The sequence below is a fragment of the Ovis aries genome, chromosome 9 (assembly GCF_016772045.2).
Source record: "Ovis aries strain OAR_USU_Benz2616 breed Rambouillet chromosome 9, ARS-UI_Ramb_v3.0, whole genome shotgun sequence".
In the NCBI taxonomy this organism is placed as follows: domain Eukaryota; kingdom Metazoa; phylum Chordata; class Mammalia; order Artiodactyla; family Bovidae; genus Ovis; species Ovis aries.
Window position 1 is genome coordinate 75,022,552 of NC_056062.1, and position 23,656 is coordinate 75,046,207.

Consider the following 23,656-nt stretch of genomic DNA (forward strand, 5'->3'; position numbering starts at 1 on the left):
TTTTGAAGAATGATGTTGCCATTTATCAAGATGAGGACACTAAGGATGAATGAAGCAGGTTCAGAAGGGTAACATCCAGTTTGTTTAAGTTTCTTTTGTTTTTGGCAGCACTGGGTCTCTGTTGTGGCACACAAGCTGTCTCGAGCTGTGAAGCTCGGGCTTAATTGCCCCACAGCATGTGGGATCTTAGTTTCCCAGTCAGGATGGAATGTGCAGATTCTTATCCACTAGACCACCACGGAAGTCTCTAAGTTTTGTATTAGATTATCTAAGAGGAGTTAGTGAAGAGAGAGTTGGGTGTGAAAGTTGGAAGACGAATTAAATGGCATGAGATTACTAAAGTCTTGGAGAAGGAAAAACCTAAGGACTTAGCCATTGGAATAGTCTCAGCATTTAGATGCCAAGAGATAAAGAGGAACCTGTATAAAGGCACTGAGAAGGAGTTGGAGGAAAACTAGAATGAGTGTTGTCTTGGAAGCTAAGCCAAGAGCATATGTCAAGCAGGATGTGTTGTTCAAGTGTATCATGTGATGCTGTAGGCCAGTGAGCCTTCACATCGTTTAAAAATTCTTGATTTGTTGCCAGCATTCCAAGTCACAGGATTTATATTTAAAATCCAGATTTTCAGTTGCTCTTAAAAAATTAGAAGACCTGGTAACGTTGGGCCATCACAGAATATTAATCTGCTCCTTTTAGGGGGCTATGCATGGTCTCTCCAGTTCATCGCAGAGAATGTTTAAAATTTGTTGCTCTGCGTTCAGTGTTAGTCACCATTTATTACGTGGTTTATGTTACCTTTTTTTTTTCAGCCAGCTTCCTCCATTCATTTTATACTATTTCAAGTGCTTCTGTAGGCCTAATAATTCCATGAACCCTGCACTTTGTCAGCGTCTCAATGGTAAAGATAAAACATGCCATCACCCTAGGGGTAGGGATGAAGTGTGTCATCATTTATCTTTGTACCTCATTTACCAGGACTTGATGCACAGTAGACATGCAAGAAATTTTTGCCAAACTCTGTGCCTTGTTGGACTTCCCAGGTAACTCAGGTAAAGAACCCATGTGCCAGTGCAGGAAACACAGGAGACATGGTTTTATCCCTGAGTTGAGGAGGAAATGGCATCCACCCCAGTATTCTTGCCTGGAAAATCCCATGGACAGAGGAGCCTGGCAGGTTATAGCCCATGGGTTTGTAAAAGAGTCAGACACGACTGAGCATGCACACATGCTGCCTTTTGTTATAAGAATAACTGACAGCATATAGTGATGCAGAATAAACTGTCTCGCTCAGACAGCGTAAGTGTGGCATTGATACTGTCAGCATAATGGCCCCTGTATAGTCTAACAGGTTGGAGATGAGAGCTCCTGTAGAGTAGCTGCTTCCAACCAGACGACTGATTTGTTTGAAAACATTTGATATCATAGCCATGTGCGGCAAAATATCTTAATTTTAGTTATTTCAAAATATACTGTGCTTTTTATTCTTTGGAGAGATTTTGACATATTCTCTCAATGTATTGATTAATGCACATCTACCACTAGATTTTAACAAATTTAGTCCTATGTGGCCTACCTCATGCTCTTGAACTGGAGTTTGTAATTTGTGGGGTCATTTCAGAGCCATAGTTAGTTCCGCAGTCCAAATGGCCTGTCTCACATGCGTCACATACTGAAAACAGTTTTTCTTGTAATTTGTAAAGAGGTGGCAAGTTCAGAAGCATCTCTCTTCTTTTTATATTTCCATATATTCTTTTCCCACCTGCTTTCCTCCAGTTCCTAATTTTAGTTAAACAAATTTTCTTGTTTTCCTTAACTAATGCTTCACATTCAGTCCAGTAAGTATCCTATAACTACAATTTACATTCTGAAAAGATACATTTCAACTCTTTGATATATTAATGCTGTGTCTTTGTTTAGGCTGCTAAGGTCAGAGTGACTTAACTGAAATTTGCTTTTCATAGTTCGGGAAGGTGGGAAGTTCAGAATCAAGGCGAGGCGGATTTGGGGTCTGATGTGTGTTCTTTCCTGGTTCATGGATGGCCATGTGTCCTCACACAGTGCTAGAGGGGAGCTCTGGTCTCTTCAGGCCCCTGGTCACTGATCACCTTCATGAAGGCTCCACTCTCATGACCTAATCACTGTCCAAAGGCACTGCCTCCAGATACCATCACCTTGGGGATTATTAGGCTTCAGCATGAATTGGGAGGGAGCAAATACTCAGTCCCTAGCATGCTGTTTCTCAGGTAGAAAATGGTATGATCCATAAATAATTTATCCTTGCTACCTTGTCTTTGACAATGAAGTGTGTATTTAGCTGTCACCTTTGGGGAAGTGCACATGTTGTGATTTCTGGGGAGGTAAAGGTTTTCGTTTTCATAGTGTGATGTAACCTTAGAGAGCACAGGAGGATGAGAATAAGCTTGGAGTGAAATGTATACCCTGAGCTTAATTGGCTGACAGTAGGGTTCTAGGTTGCTAGTTGTATATGACGTAAATAAGGGTTCTGTAAACTACGATCTGTGGGACTTCCCAGGTGGTGCTAGTGGTAAATAACTCACCTGCCAATGCAGGAGACTTAAGAGATACGAGTTCAGTCCCTGGGTTGGGAAGATGCCCTGGAAGAGAAAATGGCAACCCACTCCAGTAATTCTTGAGAAATTCTGGAGAAAACCATGGACAGAGGAGCCTGGCGCGCTGCAGTCCATAGAGTCGCACAGAGTCGGACGTGACTGAAGCAACAGCACACACACAAACTGCGATCTGTAGGTCCATTCCAGCCCCTCCCATTCATCATTTGCACATTGTATATCTGACTGATTGCCTGCTGCAGTTACTGAGTTGAGTTAGTTGCAGAAGCTGAAAATGTGTATTGATCCTTTGCAGGTCACTCTTCACTCCTGTCAGTTGTTGTCTCCGCTTAAGGGTATCTTTAAGTTCAGCTCCTTGTGCCAGGTCACCTTAAACTACTTTCTGATTTTATTATTGTGTTGGCCATGTGAAATTTTTGACACATGTATTGTGGTATGCAAATACATTGAAGTTTTTTTCCTAATTTGTCTGAGCACAGAAACAAACCTTGATGCAGCACATCCTGCGCTGTGACTATGAGGCCTGTCGACAATATCTTATGAATCTTGAGCAAGCGGTGGTTTTAGAGCAGAACCTACAGATGCTGCAGACATTCATCAGCCACAGATGTGATGGAAATCGAAATATTTTGCACGCTTGTGTATCCGTTTGCTTTCCAACCAGCAATAAGGAAACTAAAGAAGAAGAGGGTGAGATTAAGAACTATAACATGATCTTTAAAAGGAATTTGGGGCAATTTTGAAAATACAAAAATTACTGAAAAGAGATTAAAGAAAAGAAAATCACTGTAAAGAATTTGTGTATGGCTTTGTATATGTGTTTTCACTTGGCTTTGTAAAATCTTCGAGTTTCCGAAGGTAACATTCTCAAAAGGTAAAAATGCCTGTTCTCTTGATAGGATGAGTATATAACATGAATAAGTAAATTTTTCATTAGTGTGTTTCTTTTGTCTTAAATTCTCTTCTCTTTGTTTAGTACAAAACTATATATATAGAATCCTTAAGAGCTTACTGGTTTTATAATTGCAGGTAACTTTTATTACCATGGGACTTATTTAGCAAGTTAAGTCAAATTATATGGAGGCAACTTTTATCCCATTTTAGAATGTAGAGGAGAAAATGAAATAGTGAGTTTTTAGATGTTTTTGGAAAAGAAAATAAGCCTTTCTTTTTGCCGTAAGGTTTTTAATTTGCTGATTAAAGGGGGGAAACTGAAAACCTGACATGCAATTGTGTAATTCATAATGGTTTTCCTTATTTTGAATTCTACTGATGACATTCTGGTAGCTACATTTTTGAATAGTGGTTTGTGAGTTTCTGACTTCTTATTCATTATCATTAACTGACTAAAGGATTATAAGTAGTGTAGAAACTAAGACTGAGATACTGATATGTCAGTCTTTTCTTCCTTGGTAGTGAGAGCTACATTTCAGCCTACTTGTGAATAATACTTTTTATCTTTGGGGTTGAGAAATAAGGCAGAGTAAGGAAATAATTCGTGTTAAAAGTCATAGTTCAACCTAGCTTAAGTGTTTATTCCTCCAAGGAGGCAAAATTAAGCTGTTATCCCTAGTATGTGAATTAGAACACTAAAACAGCAGGTAGCATTTGATGGCTTGTACATACTTAAACTCTTAGTTATTTTTTGAAGTTTAAAATTGATTGTGATTTTCTCTCTTATGTTTCAGAAGCAGAGCGCTCTGAAAGAAACACATTTGCAGAAAGACTTTCTGCTGTTGAGGCCATTGCAAATGCAATATCAGTTGTTTCAAGTAATGGCCCAGGTAATCGGGCTGGATCATCAAGTAGCCGAAGGTAATGTGATTTTTACCAGGGAAGTTCAGTTGATGGAAATGTAATCCAAGTACAGAAAGAAACATATCTGTTATCTCTCATATGCATGAATTGGTGGGTCCTTTTGTTTTTTGTTTTGTTTTGTTTTGTTCCTACCAATATCAGTCTGGGAAAAATATTTGACAGTATCTCATATTTAAGTATAGAATAGTAGGACCTAGGATCTTTAAAAAATTTGAGGTAATTTAGACAAGTAGTTTAAACTTGATTCTTTGAATGTGTTTTAAATTTTTCATCATTCTTTTTTCCTAGGAAGTTATTTTCTTTAGTTGGAGAACAAATAATAATTGAAAGAACCTCAATCTTTTATTTTCAGATTGTTTACTTAGCTCAGTCTCTCAGATGTACTAATGATCTGGGAAGAAAAGAAAAGCTGGTGTATATTAAGAATGTTCGGTATTTAAGATTTTCAGGCCTTCAGAGTTCTGGGATGGACAAAACTTACAACACATTAAACATTACTAGATGTTTGAATAGATGAAGACTATAAAGAATTCAGGATATAGGTGTTTCTTATTTTTCCTGAAGAGAAAAAGCACATTTAATTAGACATGAGAGCCAGAATTCTTGGATGCTTCACAAATCATTAATGTGGAAGCACTGCTTACTGTGCTCATGTTGTAAAGTCAACTTAAAATGAAGACTCTCTTGGCCTATTTGCTGTTCTATATTCAACTTTCCCTTTAAAAAATGATTCTTCTAAAATTGGTTCCAACCTGAGAGCTTCCCAGGTTCAAAAACATTGAGGTGAGATTTATCAAAAACTATTTATGGATGACCAAATTATAATTTAAAACCATACAGAAACATTATATAGACTATGCAAAATGGAAATTATCACCAGCTTATTTATTCAGGACTTCACTAGGCAGACAAAGTGTTTGGTCTAAAATGGAAAGCGACTTAAATTCTTCATGAAGAAATTAGTGTCTGAATTATTTCAGGTATTTCATTTCCTCAGGGAAAATACAGGTTGAAATCAAGTTGGACTCTGATATGGTTGGTCCAATACCAGTGCTGCCATCTTTTTTTCATGTAAGGATTATTTTGAAGGCAAAGACTAAAAGGAGCTTCAAGAGTGGGTGATGTGTTGCTCACAGAAATAATTTGCAGAGTAAGCTCCTTTGAGGCATTTGCCGAAGATTTCACTGCAGTGCTCTTAACCAGTTCAAACTCAGGGCTGCCGGTTGAACAGATGAAAGCACAGGAGTCTTATTATCCACGCCGGGCAGTAGGAAGTCCACAGACTCTGCTTCATTGAAGTGAAACCCTCCTCTAGCCTACAATGGATTTTCTAGGCGATGCCCCTTGATGAGTATGCAGGCTGGGATTCATGAGCTGTAAGCTCAAAACCGATGCAGTTTCAATATTGAATGGAGTACTGTTAAATGCCTTCAGATGATGATTTGACTGAGAAGTTTTGTTATGTGACTGAATAGTGCCTGAGTTCAAAGGGCAGATTTAGTGGAAGGCTTGATTGATGCATCTGATTACAGGTGTATGTACTCTAGAGATTATTAATCTGGAAGACACATGACCTTCGCTTTTTTGTCACAGTGGTATGTTTGAACATGACTGGATTCTAAGGCTTCTGTAGCATGGATATAACGTGCTTACAAAGAGGAAATTACATCATCCTTGAATTCTTCCATATTGTCAGAAAATACGATGACTCCAGGCAAGCCTATACGAAGAAATGTCAAAACTCTGAATCTTAGCAGCCAAGGTGGTATCTCCTCAGTATTGTCCTCAGCCACTGAGGATACAGGTGAATCTTCATGAATTGTGTACAACATCTTGAAGAATAATTTTCTTTTTTTTTTTTTGTTTTTTGTTTTTTTTTTGTTTTGAAAGAATCGGTAAGAGGAGCTGGGCATTGTATTTAAAAATGTTCCCAAGACCCAATGAAGAAAAGAGGTTAAGGACAATTTTTTTAAATGACAAGGAGTGACCCCTCATTTAATATTGAATTGACTACATCACAACAACAAAGTTGGGAGTTTGCAAGTTCAAGATGAGACTATGGTCTCAATTTATCTTCATACTTATTCTTAATCTGCTCTAAGCTAGAGATTGGAGAATAGCCCATATGTTTTGTTTGGCCTGTGCAATGTTAAAATTTTTTTTTTCTTTAACATTTGAATGCCTTTAGATGAGCATGCACACTTCTAGTTTGCCATGACCCCCTACTTCTTACACCTAACTGTCCTTTGCTCAATTTATTTTACTTTCCAGGCCCAGTAGGCATTGCGTTTGTGACCTTGGTGTAAGCCTTCTTCTTGATAAGCCCAAAACATGCATTTATTTTCAGGTGATTTGCACTGCTTCCCAATTATTGCTGACTCTTTGTCTCTCTCTGTGTTTTGAGTAAGACACATCAGGACACTAAATGTCTGTGTTGAGCTTAATTACGATTGTGTTGGAGCATCACAGTGTGAACAGCCACCCGGGCAGTGCTGTTTGGGTAGCACTGCCATGCTCTGCGGGTCATGTCTTGGACAGGAAGTGACCTTGACTGAAATAAATCACTGTGCTCTGCTCCCCTCCATATTATAAAAGCTTCTAAATTGGGAGAGAGAAGACATGTTACTATAAAACAATTAACCGTAGGTATTTTTTAATAGTGCATACTATAATGACTAACATATTTTTTAGACATTAAAATTTACTTTGCAGAATCTTCCAAAAAAGTTACTCTAACAAAAGATATATTTTCATACACAAGCCTTATAAAGTAGGTATGTTCCTGAAGGTAGCTTCTAAAAGAAATTTAGGTAAATGCTTTAAAAAATTTTTTTCTTTATGAAACTGAAAGTGTATTGGTCTGGAGAAACACATTTACCCTTGGATTAAATTCAAGCATTAATATAAATTACTCTGAATTACTTATTTGCAGACATATAATGTGTACATGGTAAGATGCTAGGTTTTTCACATCAGAAATGTCATGTCTTTGGGATTAAATCTGCCTGGGAGAAAGAAGTCCCTGATGTGTGGCCTGGCCCTTAAAACTGAATTCTTTTTATTCATTTAAAAGCTCTAAAATTGTGGCCGAGTGAAGGGATTTGCCTTATGCGCTCTCTCAATTGCTGCTAGTTCTTAATGTATTAATTTTATAGCCTTTGTAAGCTTTTATTCAGAGGTACAGATTTTTGTACAGGTAATACACTAGTTCCCCTAATGAAGTCTTGTGTTTGTGATTATTTTTTAGTGATGTGCACAACTGTGCCATATTTTTTTTCTGTATAGCAGGAAGAAAAATATATCCATGCCCAAACAGTATTCTAATAACATAATTTTATAAGCTCCAATTTCATTATTTAATTTCCTTGGGATGAAGATGTATTGTTAAAAAATTTTTTTTGTAAAAAAAATTAAATCTAAATTGGTCTTGTTTGAAAAACTACTTACTGTGTGGATATTAGTTCACTTGCTTTTGCACAGAAAAGGGATTTAGTGGGCTAATAATATTGGTTTTGTGCTAATAACGTATGTTTTGTTAATGTATATATTAAACTTAATTCTTACTGGTAATAAACAGGGGACAGAATTTTTTTTGTTTTAATGTTCAGGTGTTCGTTTATCCTAACTGTATAAAAGATTATTTCTAATTTTACTTCACTGCAACTTTTGTTCCCTGTGCTTAAGTTTGTGTGGGAGCTTAATACAGTGGTTTTAAGTGCTGAACTCCGTTCTGGGATCCCCCAGTTGAATTTCTATTCCTTGCTGACTTATTTCGTGATTCCAGAATTGGCATTTGTGTCACTTTCCTGCCTGGAGTATTTGCTTGTAGAACAAACTTTGATCTCAGATGAGAAGTTCTGTGCACCTTACTGTTAAATTTAGACATAGTAGTGAGCTCTGATTTTGTCCATGTTCTTCTAGTTTGAGATTACGGGAAATGATGAGACGTTCATTGAGAGCAGCTGGTTTGGGTAGACATGAAGCTGGAGCTTCATCCAGTGACCACCAAGATCCAGTTTCACCCCCCATAGCTCCCCCTAGTTGGGTTCCTGACCCTCCTGCAATGGATCCTGGTAAGACCTATTATTTTGTTTAGTGTTAAACAAAAAGATAATGTCATGAAAGAAAAGAAACATTTCAGTGGGGTATTGAGAAATCTGAAATAGTTAAAAATTGCCATAAAGAGTATTATAACTAGTCTAGGAAGATTTGGTTTAAAGTGTTTGTAAGTTAAAAATTAAAATTCTAGAAAGTCTCGTTAGATAGCCCTCTCCCACTGAAGTATATATTTCTATACTGATAAGCCAATTAGTATTATATCAAGTCAATAATTTGTCTAGTGGATTCATCCTCTTACAGTTTGGGAAAAAAGTTTCCACTGAAACCTCTGTCCGATTTGACCTTTGGCTTGCAGAGAAAAGCCTTAAGGCCAGTTAAATGAACATGGTAGGGATATGTTTCCTATAATGATGTACATCCTGCTGTTCTGTTTACTGAAAGATGGTGACATTGATTTTATCCTGGCCCCTGCTGTGGGATCTCTTACCACAGCAGCGACTGGCACCGGTCAAGGACCAAGCACCTCCACCATTCCAGGTGAGAATCTCTGTTATTCTATCTACCTGTGTATTTGGAAGATAAAATACACACTTTGTATATATATATTTCTAGAGATCTACACTCTATCTCAAGGAGACTTTTCTTGGCTTGAAATATGTCTAATCCTCTGACTTACCTTCCATATGTCAGTGAAGTTATGGTGTGTGTGTGCATGCATTTCATCAGTTGAGATTTGTAAAATGTGTTAGTGTGTTTAAATTTTCTGTCATGAAGGTATTAACTTGTTACTAATACCAGAATATTTTTCTGGTGGTATATTTTAAACATCCTTGGTATATTATTCTAGAATAGTCTTTAACTCTTGTTTTGTATACTCTTTTTGTTACCAAATGGATGTGCTTAATTACAGGTCCTTCCACAGAGCCAGCTGTAGTAGAATCTAAGGATCGAAAGGCCAATGCTCATTTTATATTAAAATTGTTGTGTGATAGTGTTGTTCTGCAGCCCTATCTTCGAGAACTGCTCTCTGCCAAGTAAGAAGTTTAATATACTTTTGAGATTAAGATTTGGCTTAACTCCTTTTTCTGTTGTTAGGTCAGTCTTTTTGCAGTGTATGGAACAACAATTATCTTAATTGAATTTAAGATAATTTATCACCATCTAGCATTGTATTCTCTGTTACTAACCTCTCTTTAGTGAAAAAAATCTTCTGAATATAATACAGATAAACTAAGTGAATACGGGGTGTATCTTTATACGTTAGCTTGATCAGGGTATATATTTATTTGTTAAAAAGATCACGGTATAGTTACCTGTAAATGTTGAATCCATAAGTTAGTTATATCACTGTCACCTGGAGAACTTTAAAAATGATACAGATTCTTTCCCAAGCTTTATACTAGAATTATGACTTTCTTGGTAAATATTCTGTTGTAAATGCTCATTAACCATTAATACGTTACATCTCTACTTTTAGTATGCTTGTTTATCTTCCTTTACAGACTCATAATGATTATATAATAGTTATTAATCTGTGCCAAATTCTACTTGCATTAATTCTTTTATTCTAGATATAACTGTCTGGACTAGATAGTTTGCAGCAATGGGCTTAGAGGTAATTAACTTGCTCAGGATCCCAAAACCTAGTGAGTGGCATAGCTGGAATTCCAGACCTCGTCTGTGTCTTTACTACAGAACTGAAATTCCCAGTTATGACCCTTATGCCACTTTCCCTACTTAAGTTCAAGAAGATGTTTGGAGTTTTTTGTATTTTTGAGGGCAAGGGAGTTTTCCTGTTTAAGCCTTACTACTCTTAGGATGAAAATGACCACATTTATGAAATTTTGATTACTTTAATGAAGGCTGCCCCATTAGTAAGATAAGTCTTTGGATTGTACATATAGTTATTACTACAGAAGCATCTTACTAATTTGTAGCTTGAGGCACAGATAAAAAAATATATATATATATAGACACACATATATCTTTCTGCTTTTATTTCAGTTGTCATTTTTGTTGCATTTATGGTATTTTTAAGTATATTATCTTTTTATCATTTTCTCGTGGTGGTGTCTGAAAAGTTATTCTGTGTTCTTACTCCCTTTCTCTTTGTTATTAATCCATCTTGTATTTCTACAATTAATTTCTTTTTCGCTAGTCCTTTATTTTAGTACCCTCACAACGATTTACTTTTTCCTCTTTATCTAAGAAAATATATATCTGGAAAACACCAGATTAATAAACTGATGTGTTAGTAAGCTGATATTAAGAGAGGTGGTGTTCTTTTGCTTACATTTAGGTGAGAAGTATAGAGATTATCAAACTGGCCCTTTTTTGCTTTTTTTATACTGCAAATATAGGAGAATTTTCTAGAGTTGCTAACACAGTTTCCTGTGTGGTGTATTGTTTACCATGGAGATAACTCAGTTTTGTTTTTTTTTCTTAGTGCAGTAGAATTGACTTAAAATTATATTTGTTTCAAGTATACGACATACTGATTTGATATTTTTTTCACATTACAAAATGATCATAAGTTTAGTTACCATCTCCCACTACAGAAAGTTATTGCAGTATAATTGATTATAGTTCCCTATGCTGTACATTCGGAGAAGGCAATGGCAGCCCACTCCAGTACTCTTGCCTGGAAAATCCCATGGATGGAGGAGCCTGGTAGGCTACAGTCCATGGGGTCGCTAAGAGTCGGACATGACTGAGCGACTTCACTTTCACTTTTCAGTTTCATGCATTGGAGAAGGAAATGGCAACCCACTCCAGTGTTCTTGCCTGAAGAATCCCAGGGATGGGGGAGCCTGGTGGGCGGCCGTCTATGGGGTAGCACAGAGTCGGACACGACTGAAGTGACTTAGCAGCAGCAGCATGCTGTACATTAGGTCCTCATGACTTATTTATTTTGTAACTGAAAGCTTGTACCTCAGTCTCCCTCACCTATTTCATTCACTCCTCTAACCCACTCCCTTGTGGCAGCCACCAGTTTGTTCTCTGTATTTGTGAGTCTGTTCTGCACAAGGCTTCCCTTTTCTCCACATAATCGCCAGCACTTCTTATTTGTTGTCTTTTTGGTAATAGCAATTCTGACAGGTATGCGGTAATGTCTTACTATAGTTTGGTTTTGATTTGCATTTCCCTGATGTCCAGTGATATTGAACATTGTTTCATGGGTCTCTTGGCCGTCTGTTGTATATCTCCTTCGGAATAATGTCTGTTCAGTCTCCTGCCTAGTTTTTAACCAGATTGGGTTTTTTTTTTTTTATGTTAAATTGTATAGTTTGGATATTAACCCCTTAATGGATATGCCATGTGCAGACATCTTCTCCCATTCAGTAGGCAGCCTTTTCCTTTTATTGATGGTTTCCTTTGGTATTCAAAAGCTTTTTAGTGTGATGTAGTCTTACTTGTTTGATTGTGCTTTTGTTTCCTTTCCTGAAGAGACAGAGCCAAAAAAAACTTAAGACCAAAAAGAGCATTTTTTTTTTCTAGGAGTTTTATGATTCAGGTCATACATTTAAGTTTTTAATCCTTTCTGAGTTCATTATATGTTGTGAGAAAGTAGCCCAGTTTGATTCTTTTGCTGTTAGCTATACTATCCATGGAAAAGACTGTCTTTTGTTCTTTGTATATTCTTACCTCTTTGTTGTGGATTAATTGACCATGTAAGTGTGGGTTCATTTCTGGGTCCTCTATTCTGTTCTACTGACAATGTGTCTGTTTTGGGGCCAGTACCACACCATTTGATTACTGTAGCTTTGTTAGTACTGTTTGAAATCAGGGGACATGGTAAATCTAGCTTTGTTATTTTTTTTCTCCTCAGGATTGCTTTGGCTGTTTGGGATCCTTCATGGTTTTGTCTTATTATTTTGTGAAAAATGTCATGTCTGTTTTGATAAGAGATTGCATTAAATGTGTAGATTGCTTTGAATAGTATGGTTATTTCAGTAATATTAATTCTTCTAGTCCATGAGCAAGGTTAACTTTTCCGTTTGTGTCATCTTAAATTTCTTTCATTAGTGTCCTACTGTTTTCCAAGTATAGGTCTTCTACCTTCTTGGTTAGATGTATTCCTAGGTAGTTTATTATTTTTGATTATAAGTGGGACTGTTTCCTTAATTTCTTTTTCTGATAGTTTGTGGTTAGTGTATAAAATGCAACAGATTTCTGCATATTACTTTAGTTTCCTGCAACTTAATTCATTTATTTGTTCTAATTGCTTTTTGGTGGCATCTTTAGAATTTTCTGTATGTAGTATATATCATCTACAAATAGTGATAATTTTACTTCTTTCCAATTTGGATACTGTTTTGTTCTTTTTCGTGTGTAATTGCTGTGGCTAGGACTTAAAATACTTGTTGAATAAAAGTGGTGAGAGTGGGTATCCTTGTTTGATCTGAGAGGACTTGCTTTCAACTTTTCACCTTTTATTATGATATTAGCTGTGGGCCTGTCAGTTCTAGAGAGTTTTATCATATGTTAAATTTTGTCTCAGTCCTTCTCTATTTCTACTGAGATGATCATACTGTTTTATTTTATGATTTGTTGATATAATATAGTATATTGATTGATTTGTGGGTATTGAACAGTACTTGCATCCTAGGATAAATCCACACGTGCCACCCCCCCCCCAACACACACACACACACACACACACACACACACACACATCCCACCCCACCCCCCCAACACACAACACACACACACACACTTCATCATAGTGTATAATCCTTTTAGTGTATTGCTGGATTTGGCCTGCTGGTATCTTATCTAGAGTTTTAGCCACTAGAACAGGGAATCCTGTGATTCAGTTTCATTCTTGATAATCATTCTGTTCGTATTTTCTATTTCTTTCTGATTCAGTCTTGGGAGATTGTATGTCTCTCAGTTTATCCATTTCTTCTAAGTTGTCTATTTTATTGGTGTATAGTTGTTGGTAGTAAGTCTCTTACGATGCTTTGTTACTTGTTTGGTGTAACTTCTCTTTGAATTCTGATTTTACTTACCTGAACTTTTTCCTTGGTTGACTCTGGCTAAAGGGACGCATAAGTATACTTTGGAGTAATAGGAGGGAGAAATGTGTTCATTATACAGAAAGCAGCCTTATGAAGATTAAGTTTGAGTAGAACCATGAAAAATAGGGAGAAGGAACAACAACGTGGAGAAGTATCAGTATTTTAAGAAATCATAATTCATCTAGTTCAGAGTGAAGGATTAGAAGAGAACAATTGTGAGTGGATCTGAAAAAAAAAATAGGTCAAAATCACCACTTTGGTCTCTGTTCTTTGGGTTCAGTGCTCTGAATAACTGCCTTTGTTAGACTGTAATATTATCAAAGTGGGATTATAAGAATAGTAATGAGATGGTGGTATAAAAGATTAAAATAGGCATGAGTAAAAAGGCGAGTCAAGTCAAGTATGTTTTATATGTCTGTTATAGACTTTAATATGTGTGTTGCAATAAACTGAATTACAGAGTTGTTGAAAGTGGAAAAGAAAGATGCATTAAAACATGGTTTAGGTGAAAGACTTCGTGAAGAATCCACATTTTTTTGTCTGAAGTTACTTGGGACAGTGATACTGTTGGGTGACATAGATAAGTTAGGTAGAAAGCAGTTTTGAAGAGAAAAATTATTTGAGTTTTAGATATGTTGAATGTAAAGTATCGCTGCCGCTGCTGCTGCTAAGTCGCTTCATTTGTGTCTGACTCTTAGTGACCCCATGGACTGCAGCCTGCCAGGCTCCTCTGTCCATGGGATTTACCAGGCAAGAGTACTGGAGTGGAAAGTATCCCTGGGAAATCTTAAATAGGCTTATCCAATATGCAGGTGTAGATGTTGGAACTGAATTATTGTGAGAGAAGTGGTAGTTGCTATAATGGAAGAGAGGGAGGTACAAATGGCTGAGAAACTGACTTTTGGGAAAATGCAAGGGTCTAGAAGGGAATAGAAATTCAGTGAAGAATATTTAAAGTACATTTTAAAGTGGAAATTCTTAGTAATAATAATAGCTAACACTTACTGAGTACATGTTTTTTGCTAAGGAGTCTGTTGAATTGAAGTAATAATTCTTTTACTCTTCCTCAAAATTGTATGAGATAGAGCCTGTTACTATGCCCACATCTAGAAAGTATTAGTTTATTCCAGAACCCTTGCCGTAGTCTTTAAAGTTCCTAAAGCCAAGAAAGGAAAGCATGGTTTAGAGACACAAAGATTCCACAGAAGTGACTTTCTTAAGATAGAATATGAGACCAGAAAATACCACCAATGATTTTCTTTGAGCATTGACATTATTTACTAAAACATAACTAGTTTTTTGTTTCATCTTGAACATATCTTTCTTTTATAATATCAGAAAGGAAAATAATTGATACTATTTTTATGTACAATTTTTCTTATTTTAGGGATGCAAGAGGTATGACCCCATTTATGTCTGCTGTAAGTGGCCGAGCTTATCCTGCTGCAATTACCATCTTAGAAACAGCCCAGAAAATTGCAAAAGGTAATTTATTTCAAGTTCTAAATGAGTTGCTTATTTTTTAATTTGACGAGATTCTCTTCTGTAATTGATTAGAAGCTATCAAGATAATTCTTTTGTGTATATGTATAAAATTCATGTACTTTTTTCAAGCATATATTCTGTCAGCCTGTTAACTGGTATTGGTGATAAAATTTTATGGAAAGAACAGACCAGATGTCTTATTGTTCTTTCTGACTGGGATTTACCGCCTAATAGAAAGTGTTAAGGAATATCAGTTCTTGCCATCCAGCCTTTAAAAGATTGAGTAGTTATCTTTTGAAAAATAGTGGCTATGAATAATTTATGTGATTATCTGTAATTTGTTAAATAGAGCTAGAACTTGAATCTTAACTGCATAATGTAGAGGTGAACACTTAGATGGCTGATGTTTGATGTATTTGTATTGTTCTCTTGTGTGGTTATGATGTAATTATACTTTGCTTTACTTTGCACCAGAATTGACTGGATTTCTTTGCAATGTTACCTTTGTATGTCATTTTATTTTATTAATATGTAGTAGTTTCTGATTTATACTGTGTAAATGTTAGAACTTTTCCATTTGAGGAAAGTAGTACTTAAGTTCTTTCTTGATGTATGAACTACTGTATTTTTAATCTTAGCTGAAGTATCCTCAAGTGAAAAAGAGGAAGATGTATTCATGGGCATGGTTTGCCCATCAGGTACCAACCCTGATGACTCTCCTTTATATGTCTTATGTTGTAATGATACCTGCAGTTTTACATGGACTGGAGCAGAGCACATTAACCAGGTAAGTTATTTTACATTTACCTATATTTGTGTTATCTTCAGATTTTCTTTTCTTCTCTTTGACCATCACTGGAGTTACAGCTCTTAGCTTTGGAAATGGAAGTCTATTGTTTAATTATGCTACTTTTTTTGGATGATATAAATTATTTTCGCTCTTCTGGTAATTTTTGATTCCCATTGGTGTATCCATTTGTGACTGTTTCCAGAGCATATTAATTTTGCTCTACTGTTGTTGTGATTGAATTTAGAAAATACCAGAAATAATCCTTTTGAGGTATACATATCATTCTTTTAAAAAGTATATCCTTTTAATTTTAGGATATTTTTGAGTGTCGTACTTGTGGCTTGTTGGAGTCGCTCTGTTGTTGTACGGAATGTGCAAGGGTTTGTCATAAAGGTCATGATTGCAAGTGAGTGCGATTTTAGTTTCTTAATGCTGTAAACTACTTAGATTCATACTGCCATATTAAAAATAGCCTGATATGCAAGAAATATGTGATCATATATTGTAACTAGGATCAGTCTTTTAGGAAACATATATATACAGAATATTTTTGTCTGTATTCTCCAGCCAAAGTCACAGGTCCCCTGTAGCGCAGTTGGTTAGCTGGCATTAAGGCATTAAGAGAGTCATGGTTTGGCCTGTGCCTTGTTTATTTCTTAAACTAAATGTAATAACCTTCATCTAGCAATAGAGTTGCTATGGCTAGTTTGTTAGTTTTCACATTCATAGACCTAAGAAGCATAAAATACCCCAGCACTAACGTTTGCAGTGCCTCTAGGTCTCAGTAGGGACATCGCCTATGGCTGTGCTATAGATGTAATAGTTAATAGAGAATTGGTTTGTAAAAACCATCTATTGTGCTTTAAAATAAATAATTACATGGGACAAGTGGAAATTTTTTACAGATACTATACTGATACTTATAATTTTTATTAAAAGAATTCTGGCTAATATGTTTATCTTATTTAAATATCTCAAAGTGATAATCTGCTTGTTTATTGATTGCTTACTAACAAGTGCCGTCACTGTGCTAGATGCTACGTGGTGGTGGACAAAACAGTTAAGATGCCTCTTCTCACATACTGCTTTACAGACTATACCACTGAAGTGATCCTTGCTGCATTATTTGAAAGTTAACAAGGTTTCTCTTGAGTTTTAATGAGTTAGGCCTCTGTAATATCAATATAGACCTTTGTATTTTTAAAAAATTTCTGTGTTTGTACTTGTATATGAATTCTTTCTAGACTCAAACGTACATCACCGACAGCCTATTGTGATTGTTGGGAGAAATGTAAATGTAAAACTCTAATTGCTGGACAGAAATCTGCTCGTCTTGATCTACTTTATCGCCTGCTCACTGCTACTAATTTGGTCACTCTGCCAAATAGCAGGCAAGTCGTGGGATTTTTAGGACATAAATTAAGTTGTGAAAGCACAGCATAGGTAAGTAGCCCTCTTCCTCATAACAATGTTCTGTCTTGCAGAGGAGAGCACCTCTTACTTTTTTTAGTGCAGACAGTTGCGAGGCAGACGGTGGAGCACTGCCAGTACAGACCTCCTCGAATCAGGGAGGATCGTAACCGGAAAACAGCCAGTCCTGAAGGTGAGTTGATTTGACACTTATGACACCTAGGAAAATCAGTATGTGTATTTCTGCACACGAATTACCCACAATTTCTTCTTTTCTTTGTAGATTCAGATATGCCTGACCATGATTTAGAGCCCCCAAGATTTGCCCAGCTTGCTTTGGAGCGTGTTCTGCAGGACTGGAATGCTTTGAAATCTATGATTATGTTTGGGTCACAGGAGAATAAAGACCCGTATGTATCCATTGAAAGTTTTTTAGACTCATTTCCTGTGTTAGTGTAGGCAGTTACAGTGCATTCTTTCTTTCCCCTCAAGTCTCAGTGCCAGCAGCAGGATAGGCCATCTTTTGCCAGAGGAGCAAGTGTACCTCAATCAACAAAGTGGCACAATTCGGTTGGACTGTTTCACTCACTGCCTTATAGTCAAGTGTACAGCAGACATTTTGGTAAGTCCTTTGAATGGTTATTTACAAGCACATGAAAAAGGTATGTGTTACATAGTTTCCCATAATTTTACTAATTCGAGCTCCCATGTACCAGTAAGCACTCATTAAATACTGCATTAAGGGGGATGGAATTTTGGAGGTGATTTAAATTTCTCATTTTAAATTAATCAGTGAGAGCTCCTTTTTTTCATTCTAAATAGAAATCCTAGAGTGTATTAAAAATACAATATAAAAATGTGTGAAGCAGGGTTCTAAATTAGTAATAACTCAGTGCAGATTTTTTAAAAATATCTCCTTTTGCTGTGAATTTAGAAAAGAATGTGAACTGTTAAACCCACTGCTGGAGAGATTATGGCAAAAAGAACATACTTGTACACTGATGAGGTGACCCTTCTTTTGGTACTCCTTTGGAAAACAACTTGGCAGTGTCAGGAGCCATAAAACTAACGTTGCCCTTAGAAACTGTCCTAAAGAAGTTATCTATGGTATGAGAAAGAGAAATATTGTGTCATAAAACAATATGAAATGGATGGGATTATGAATTCATTAAAATAAACATCTGAGTCTACTTTGATGTTATTTTAAGTACTCTATATATTGAGTGAAGTATATTCTTTCTTTGATTGGACATATTAGGTATTGGTCTTCTAAATATTAGTTGTTACACATAGGAGTTTAAGGCAAGAAATAAGAAATCAGACATTTGAGACCCACTATAAGTCAAGCATAGTAGGGGCATGTGGCACAAAGTTAATCACTGGCATTGTATTGATTCAATATATTTTTATCATGAAATGTTAATATTGAAAACATGTTAGAAATTTTTATTTATGAATGCCTACATCTTACAAGATGTCTCAACATTAACAGAATGATTACTGGTTTTAAAGCTTTTAGATACTCTGCTAGGTACACTAGTAAAAGAACTCCAGAACAAGTACACACCAGGACGTAGAGAAGAAGCAATTGCTGTGACAATGAGGTTTTTGCGATCAGTTGCAAGAGTTTTTGTCATTCTCAGTGTGGAAATGGCTTCATCTAAAAAGAAAAAGTAAGGCATTCTTTTTGATTTTGGCTTTTGTATTTTTTATGCACATTTTTTGTGTTAATGATAAAATTATGTATATGAAAAGATTCAGAAGATTTCTGTATTTCCCTTTTTGCTCTAGCAACTTTATTCCACAGCCAATAGGAAAATGTAAGCGTGTATTCCAAGCACTGCTGCCTTACGCAGTGGAAGAACTGTGCAATGTGGCAGAGTCACTGATCGTTCCTGTCAGAATGGGTATTGCTCGTCCAACTGCCCCTTTTACTCTGGCAAGCACCAGCATAGATGCCATGCAAGGCAGTGAGGAGTTATTTTCAGTGGAGCCACTGCCACCACGGCCATCATCTGATCAGTCTAGCAGGTAGATTTCTATCTGGTAACACATTCTGATTATTTCTCTGCAAATAATTATTTCTCTGCAAGTTACAGATGTTACTAAAATCTAAAACTAAACTAAACCTGAGGTATAGGCACTCTGGTTATGTACAGGATCATTCGTTTAACAAATGGTAAAGATTTTATCTTGTTTGGAACATGTGAAAAGCACTTTAAAAACTATATGTCTGTACATTTAAAGTAATAGACATATAATGGAGGGGGGTGCGATTTGGTTGGTTTGTTTGTTTAGAATGGCACTTTTTATTATACCAAAAAAGTAATCAGGTGAGAAAGTTTACTTTAGGCTTCTGTGCTTCATTACTTTTGTCTTTTTTCTTACCTTTAAATATAGCGTGCTAGAAGGCCAAGCTGAAGAATGAAAAGACGTCTTACCTTTCTCTGTGTCCAAAGCTTTGGGCAAGGGGGCAGGTTATTATATAATCTAAATAACAACAGAATGATGGAATTTTAAAATATTCTGTGCACTCATACAGTAGTGGTCCCCAGCCTTTGTGGCACCAGGGACCGATTTTGTGGTAGACAGTTTTTCCGTGGACTAGAGTAAGGATAATTTAAGCACTTTACATTTATTGTGTACTTTATTTCTGTTATTATTACATAACTCCACCTCAGACCATCCCACATTTGATTCTGAGGTTCGGGGATCCTTCTTATGGGATAAGACTAAAACAATTCAATTCTAGTTACAGCATTGATCTTAAATCTCATTTTTCCATTTGTTTAATAGTTTACCTAACTAGGCTCTAAGTTGGCTGAGTCAGAGTGTTTAGCAACTGAAATATTCTGATGTCTTTTATCACAGTGCTTCTCAAATTTTAACATGCATGCAGAACTCTTGGGTGTCTTACTAAAATGCAGAGGCTGATTCTGGAGGTCTGGGTGGGGCCTGAGAGTCTGTATTTCTTGTGGACTCGCAGATAGGACCGTGCCAGTACTGCTGCTCTCAAGGCCGCACTTTTGAGTTGCAGAGTTTCTAAGATGTGCAAGAGACGTCTTAAACATCTTTTATAATGGAGACATCTGTCCATTCTTGGCTGTTTCCAAGTCACATTTTTAAGAAAGCAAAATTACTGGGTTGGCCAGAAAATTCGAACTTTTTGGCCAACCCAGTATTTTGCCACCCCATCTTTTGTTATGATTTATTTTATAATTGTACTTCTGAACTTATTTTTTTCCCCACACTCATCAGCAAGTCAGTGGTTAATAAGCTGATGCAAAGTAGGTCATGTGAGTCAAGTCTCTTAAAGAGTAGGTTACTTGTAAATAAGGGACTCTCCTTAGTGGGTGAATGCTGCTACCAGAGCCTTTGGAAGTTGAAAGGTTTAGCAATGGAAAAGGAAACATTGTCTCTGTAGAAATATTTCAGTGGGGAGAACGGGAAAAAGTATGCATTAACACAGACTGGAAATGCCTTACTACTAAAAAGTAAAAACCATTCTGAGATTTATAAGTTAAATCTTAGGTAAGATGATTTCTTTGGGGCTACACATTTTCTGATATACCATAGATTAATTATTGTTGCTTTCCAAGAAACATTTGGTCAGATTGGAAAGAGCAGGTTGTGAACCACGTTGAATAACTCTGAGGGGTCTATGCTGTCTGTCAGGGTGGTGGCCGCAGCGTGCTCACAAGCTGCTTCCTTACAGCTCCAGTCAGTCTCAGTCGTCCTACATCATCCGGAACCCACAGCAGAGGCGCATCAGCCAGTCACAGCCTGTCCGCGGCCGGGATGAAGAACAGGATGACATCGTTTCAGCAGATGTGGAAGAGGTGGTTTCAGTTGTTGTAACTGTGGTACATGAGAGGCTTTTATTTGGGAGGGAAGGGGAAAGTAGTCACTAGATGTTTTATTAACGGTAGCTTACCACTGTTACATGTATATGCTTCTACCTTTTAGACTTCGGTTATATGTTCTCATTTGTAGTTACACATATTAAAATATGTTAGTAATCCTTGTTTCATTGGCTAATGAGAAATTAGAAATAAACGTAACTCTACTTCAGGGTTCACAGAAAAGATATTCTCAATGTTAAAAATGTTTTAGTAGTTTTGTGCAGTGTATTCAGAGGTAGAGAGGCTGCTGCATATTTATTATATAAATTTTATAATTGCCAAAGTTTAAAAAACATATATTCCCCACACAGTTTTTATATTTCTGATTTTAAGCTTTTGTGTATGGATAGTAATCATAAACTTTGGGATATGTTGGCATAATTTTTTATACCAAATTTTTGCTAGCAAATGAAAAATTTCAAAACTACTTAGTGTTACAGTTCCCTGTAGTTAGTGATCTTTGTATTTTAGTTACTAAATGCTGTGGGGGAATACTGGTAGAGATGTGGGTTTATTATGTACTTTGATTGTCTACAAATAAGATCTGGATTTAGGTTGAGGTGGTGGAGGGTGTGGCTGGAGAAGAGGATCACCATGACGAACAGGAAGAACATGGCGAAGAAAATGCTGAGGCAGAGGGACAGCACGATGAGCATGATGAAGACGGTAAGCAGGTTATTGGTGAAATTACCTGTATGAGAAAACCAGGTGCCTTTAAAGAGGAACTAATACAGAGGAAATAGTACTTAATGTATAGTGAAACGTTCAGCATACTTCTGCCAGGGGATTCTGTAGTATCTGACAGACTTTTACATACAGAAATATAAATACTGGATTAGCCAAAAAGTTCACTTGGGCTTTACCACATCTTCAGAAAACCTAAGCAAGCTTTTTGGCCAACCCAATGTATAGACTTTTATATGTTTACATGCATAAAATAATTTATCATCTCTCCATTTACCATTTGGTTTACACTTTCTATTTTCTTAAAAGTCTTTTAAAATCAAAATAATCATAACCAACATAACATTTGAAAATTGAGGTAAGGGAAGACAACCCATAATCCCACCCAGACGCTAACAGTTTTTACTTTCAGTCCTCCCCTGTACTGCCCCATTCTCATGCGTGTCTTTCATATTATGTGTAAATTTTTTATTTTGATTTTTCATGTAGGCCTTTTTGCTCCATAGCCGTCATCCTTCTTAATAGCCATAGGATAGACTTCTGGGGATCACCTTTATTGAGGTTTAATTGACATGCCGAAAACTATACATGTTGAAAATTCATAACTTAGTATGTTATGACATTTGTGTATATACAGTGAGATACAAAGGATACATGTTTATTAGCCTTCTTCCCCTCTTGGAATCCCAATATGTAAAATTGATGAAAATGAAGCAGTGGCCCTAACCCTGAGCTCTGTCCACTTGTTGAAGTCCTCCTGCCTAATATTTTTTACCTAAGGCTATGCAGGCCAAATTTTGTGTCTGTGTTCACTGAGTACCATGATTTACCTGGTCATTCTTATGCTAAGTGGGCAGTTATGCATACTCTAGCATTACCAGTCCTCTCTGCCCCGCTCCCTTCCCTTCCCACCCTTACAGTATTCTGTCTTATCAGCCTGTCTTGATCGATAGTGTGTTTGTACCTTATTTTCTTGTTATTTAAATATATTTGCTAGGGAGCGACATGGAGCTGGACTTGTTAGCAGCAGCTGAAACAGAAAGTGACAGTGAAAGTAACCATAGCAACCAAGATAATGCTAGTGGGCGTAGAAGTGTTGTCACTGCAGCAACTGCTGGCTCAGAAGCAGGTATGTTACCTTCTTTCTAGCAGTTTTCTTGCTTACACTAAGGTTGTGTGTGAAGAATTGGTTAAACTGCTCAGTATGATATTCCCAAGGGTGGCTAACCCTTTTTTTAAAACTTTGTTTCTCTAGAGATATTAGTGAAGAAGATTATTATTTCAGTGACTCTTTTTTCTGTTTCATTTTTCTGATTTTTAAATAATGAATTAAAGGTTCACTGAAGAGTTCCAGAATATTTCAGTGATGGGTTTTGTGAAATATTGGACATAGTCTGGCATTCTGTTTAATATATTTTCCTAAATGAGGAGTACACTGTAATTTTAAATACAAACAAACTCACAGTGGTTTTGGTTTAAAAATTAAAAATTTAGGTGCGAGCAGTGTTCCTGCCTTCTTTTCTGAAGATGACTCGCAATCAAATGACTCAAGTGATTCTGATAGCAGCAGTAGTCAGAGTGACGACATAGAACAAGAGACATTTATGCTGGATGAGCCGTTGGAGAGAACCACAAATAGCTCACATGCCAATGGTGCTGCCCAAGCTCCTCGGTCCATGCAGTGGGCTGTCCGCAACACCCAGCACCAGCGGGCAGCTAGCACAGCGCCTTCTAGCACATCCACTCCAGCAGGCAAGTCTGTAAACTTGGTGTTCCTGAGAGTGCTTAAACAGGTTTAAAAGTTACACATTTTCCTCTAAAGAACAAATTAAATAATTTCATAATAGTTTTTCTTTGTTTTGCTGAGTTCAAATACAGAATTATTTACTTATTGCTTAT

At 36.6% G+C, this 23,656-nt stretch overlaps 1 protein-coding gene across 4 annotated transcripts in view; it reads left to right on the plus strand.

Moving 5' to 3' along the window:
• The window catches only part of UBR5 (ubiquitin protein ligase E3 component n-recognin 5), a 140,371-nt gene that overhangs the window by 88,727 nt on the left and 27,988 nt on the right, over window positions 1-23,656 (plus strand). For 3 of the 4 annotated variants that reach the window (XM_027973156.3, XM_027973157.3, XM_027973158.3), the window contains exons 21-38: window positions 3,068-3,278; window positions 4,277-4,403; window positions 8,328-8,479; window positions 8,907-9,002; window positions 9,376-9,499; window positions 14,874-14,971; window positions 15,610-15,758; window positions 16,076-16,167; window positions 17,006-17,152; window positions 17,246-17,364; window positions 17,455-17,581; window positions 17,664-17,793; window positions 18,684-18,844; window positions 18,963-19,202; window positions 20,887-21,010; window positions 21,628-21,739; window positions 22,755-22,886; window positions 23,252-23,509. In XM_027973156.3, coding sequence (XP_027828957.1) covers window positions 3,068-3,278; window positions 4,277-4,403; window positions 8,328-8,479; window positions 8,907-9,002; window positions 9,376-9,499; window positions 14,874-14,971; window positions 15,610-15,758; window positions 16,076-16,167; window positions 17,006-17,152; window positions 17,246-17,364; window positions 17,455-17,581; window positions 17,664-17,793; window positions 18,684-18,844; window positions 18,963-19,202; window positions 20,887-21,010; window positions 21,628-21,739; window positions 22,755-22,886; window positions 23,252-23,509 — 2,599 coding nt within the window. The remainder of the gene's footprint in view (window positions 1-3,067; window positions 3,279-4,276; window positions 4,404-8,327; window positions 8,480-8,906; window positions 9,003-9,375; window positions 9,500-14,873; window positions 14,972-15,609; window positions 15,759-16,075; window positions 16,168-17,005; window positions 17,153-17,245; window positions 17,365-17,454; window positions 17,582-17,663; window positions 17,794-18,683; window positions 18,845-18,962; window positions 19,203-20,886; window positions 21,011-21,627; window positions 21,740-22,754; window positions 22,887-23,251; window positions 23,510-23,656) is intronic. The other variant, XM_060393865.1, reaches the window with a different exon arrangement.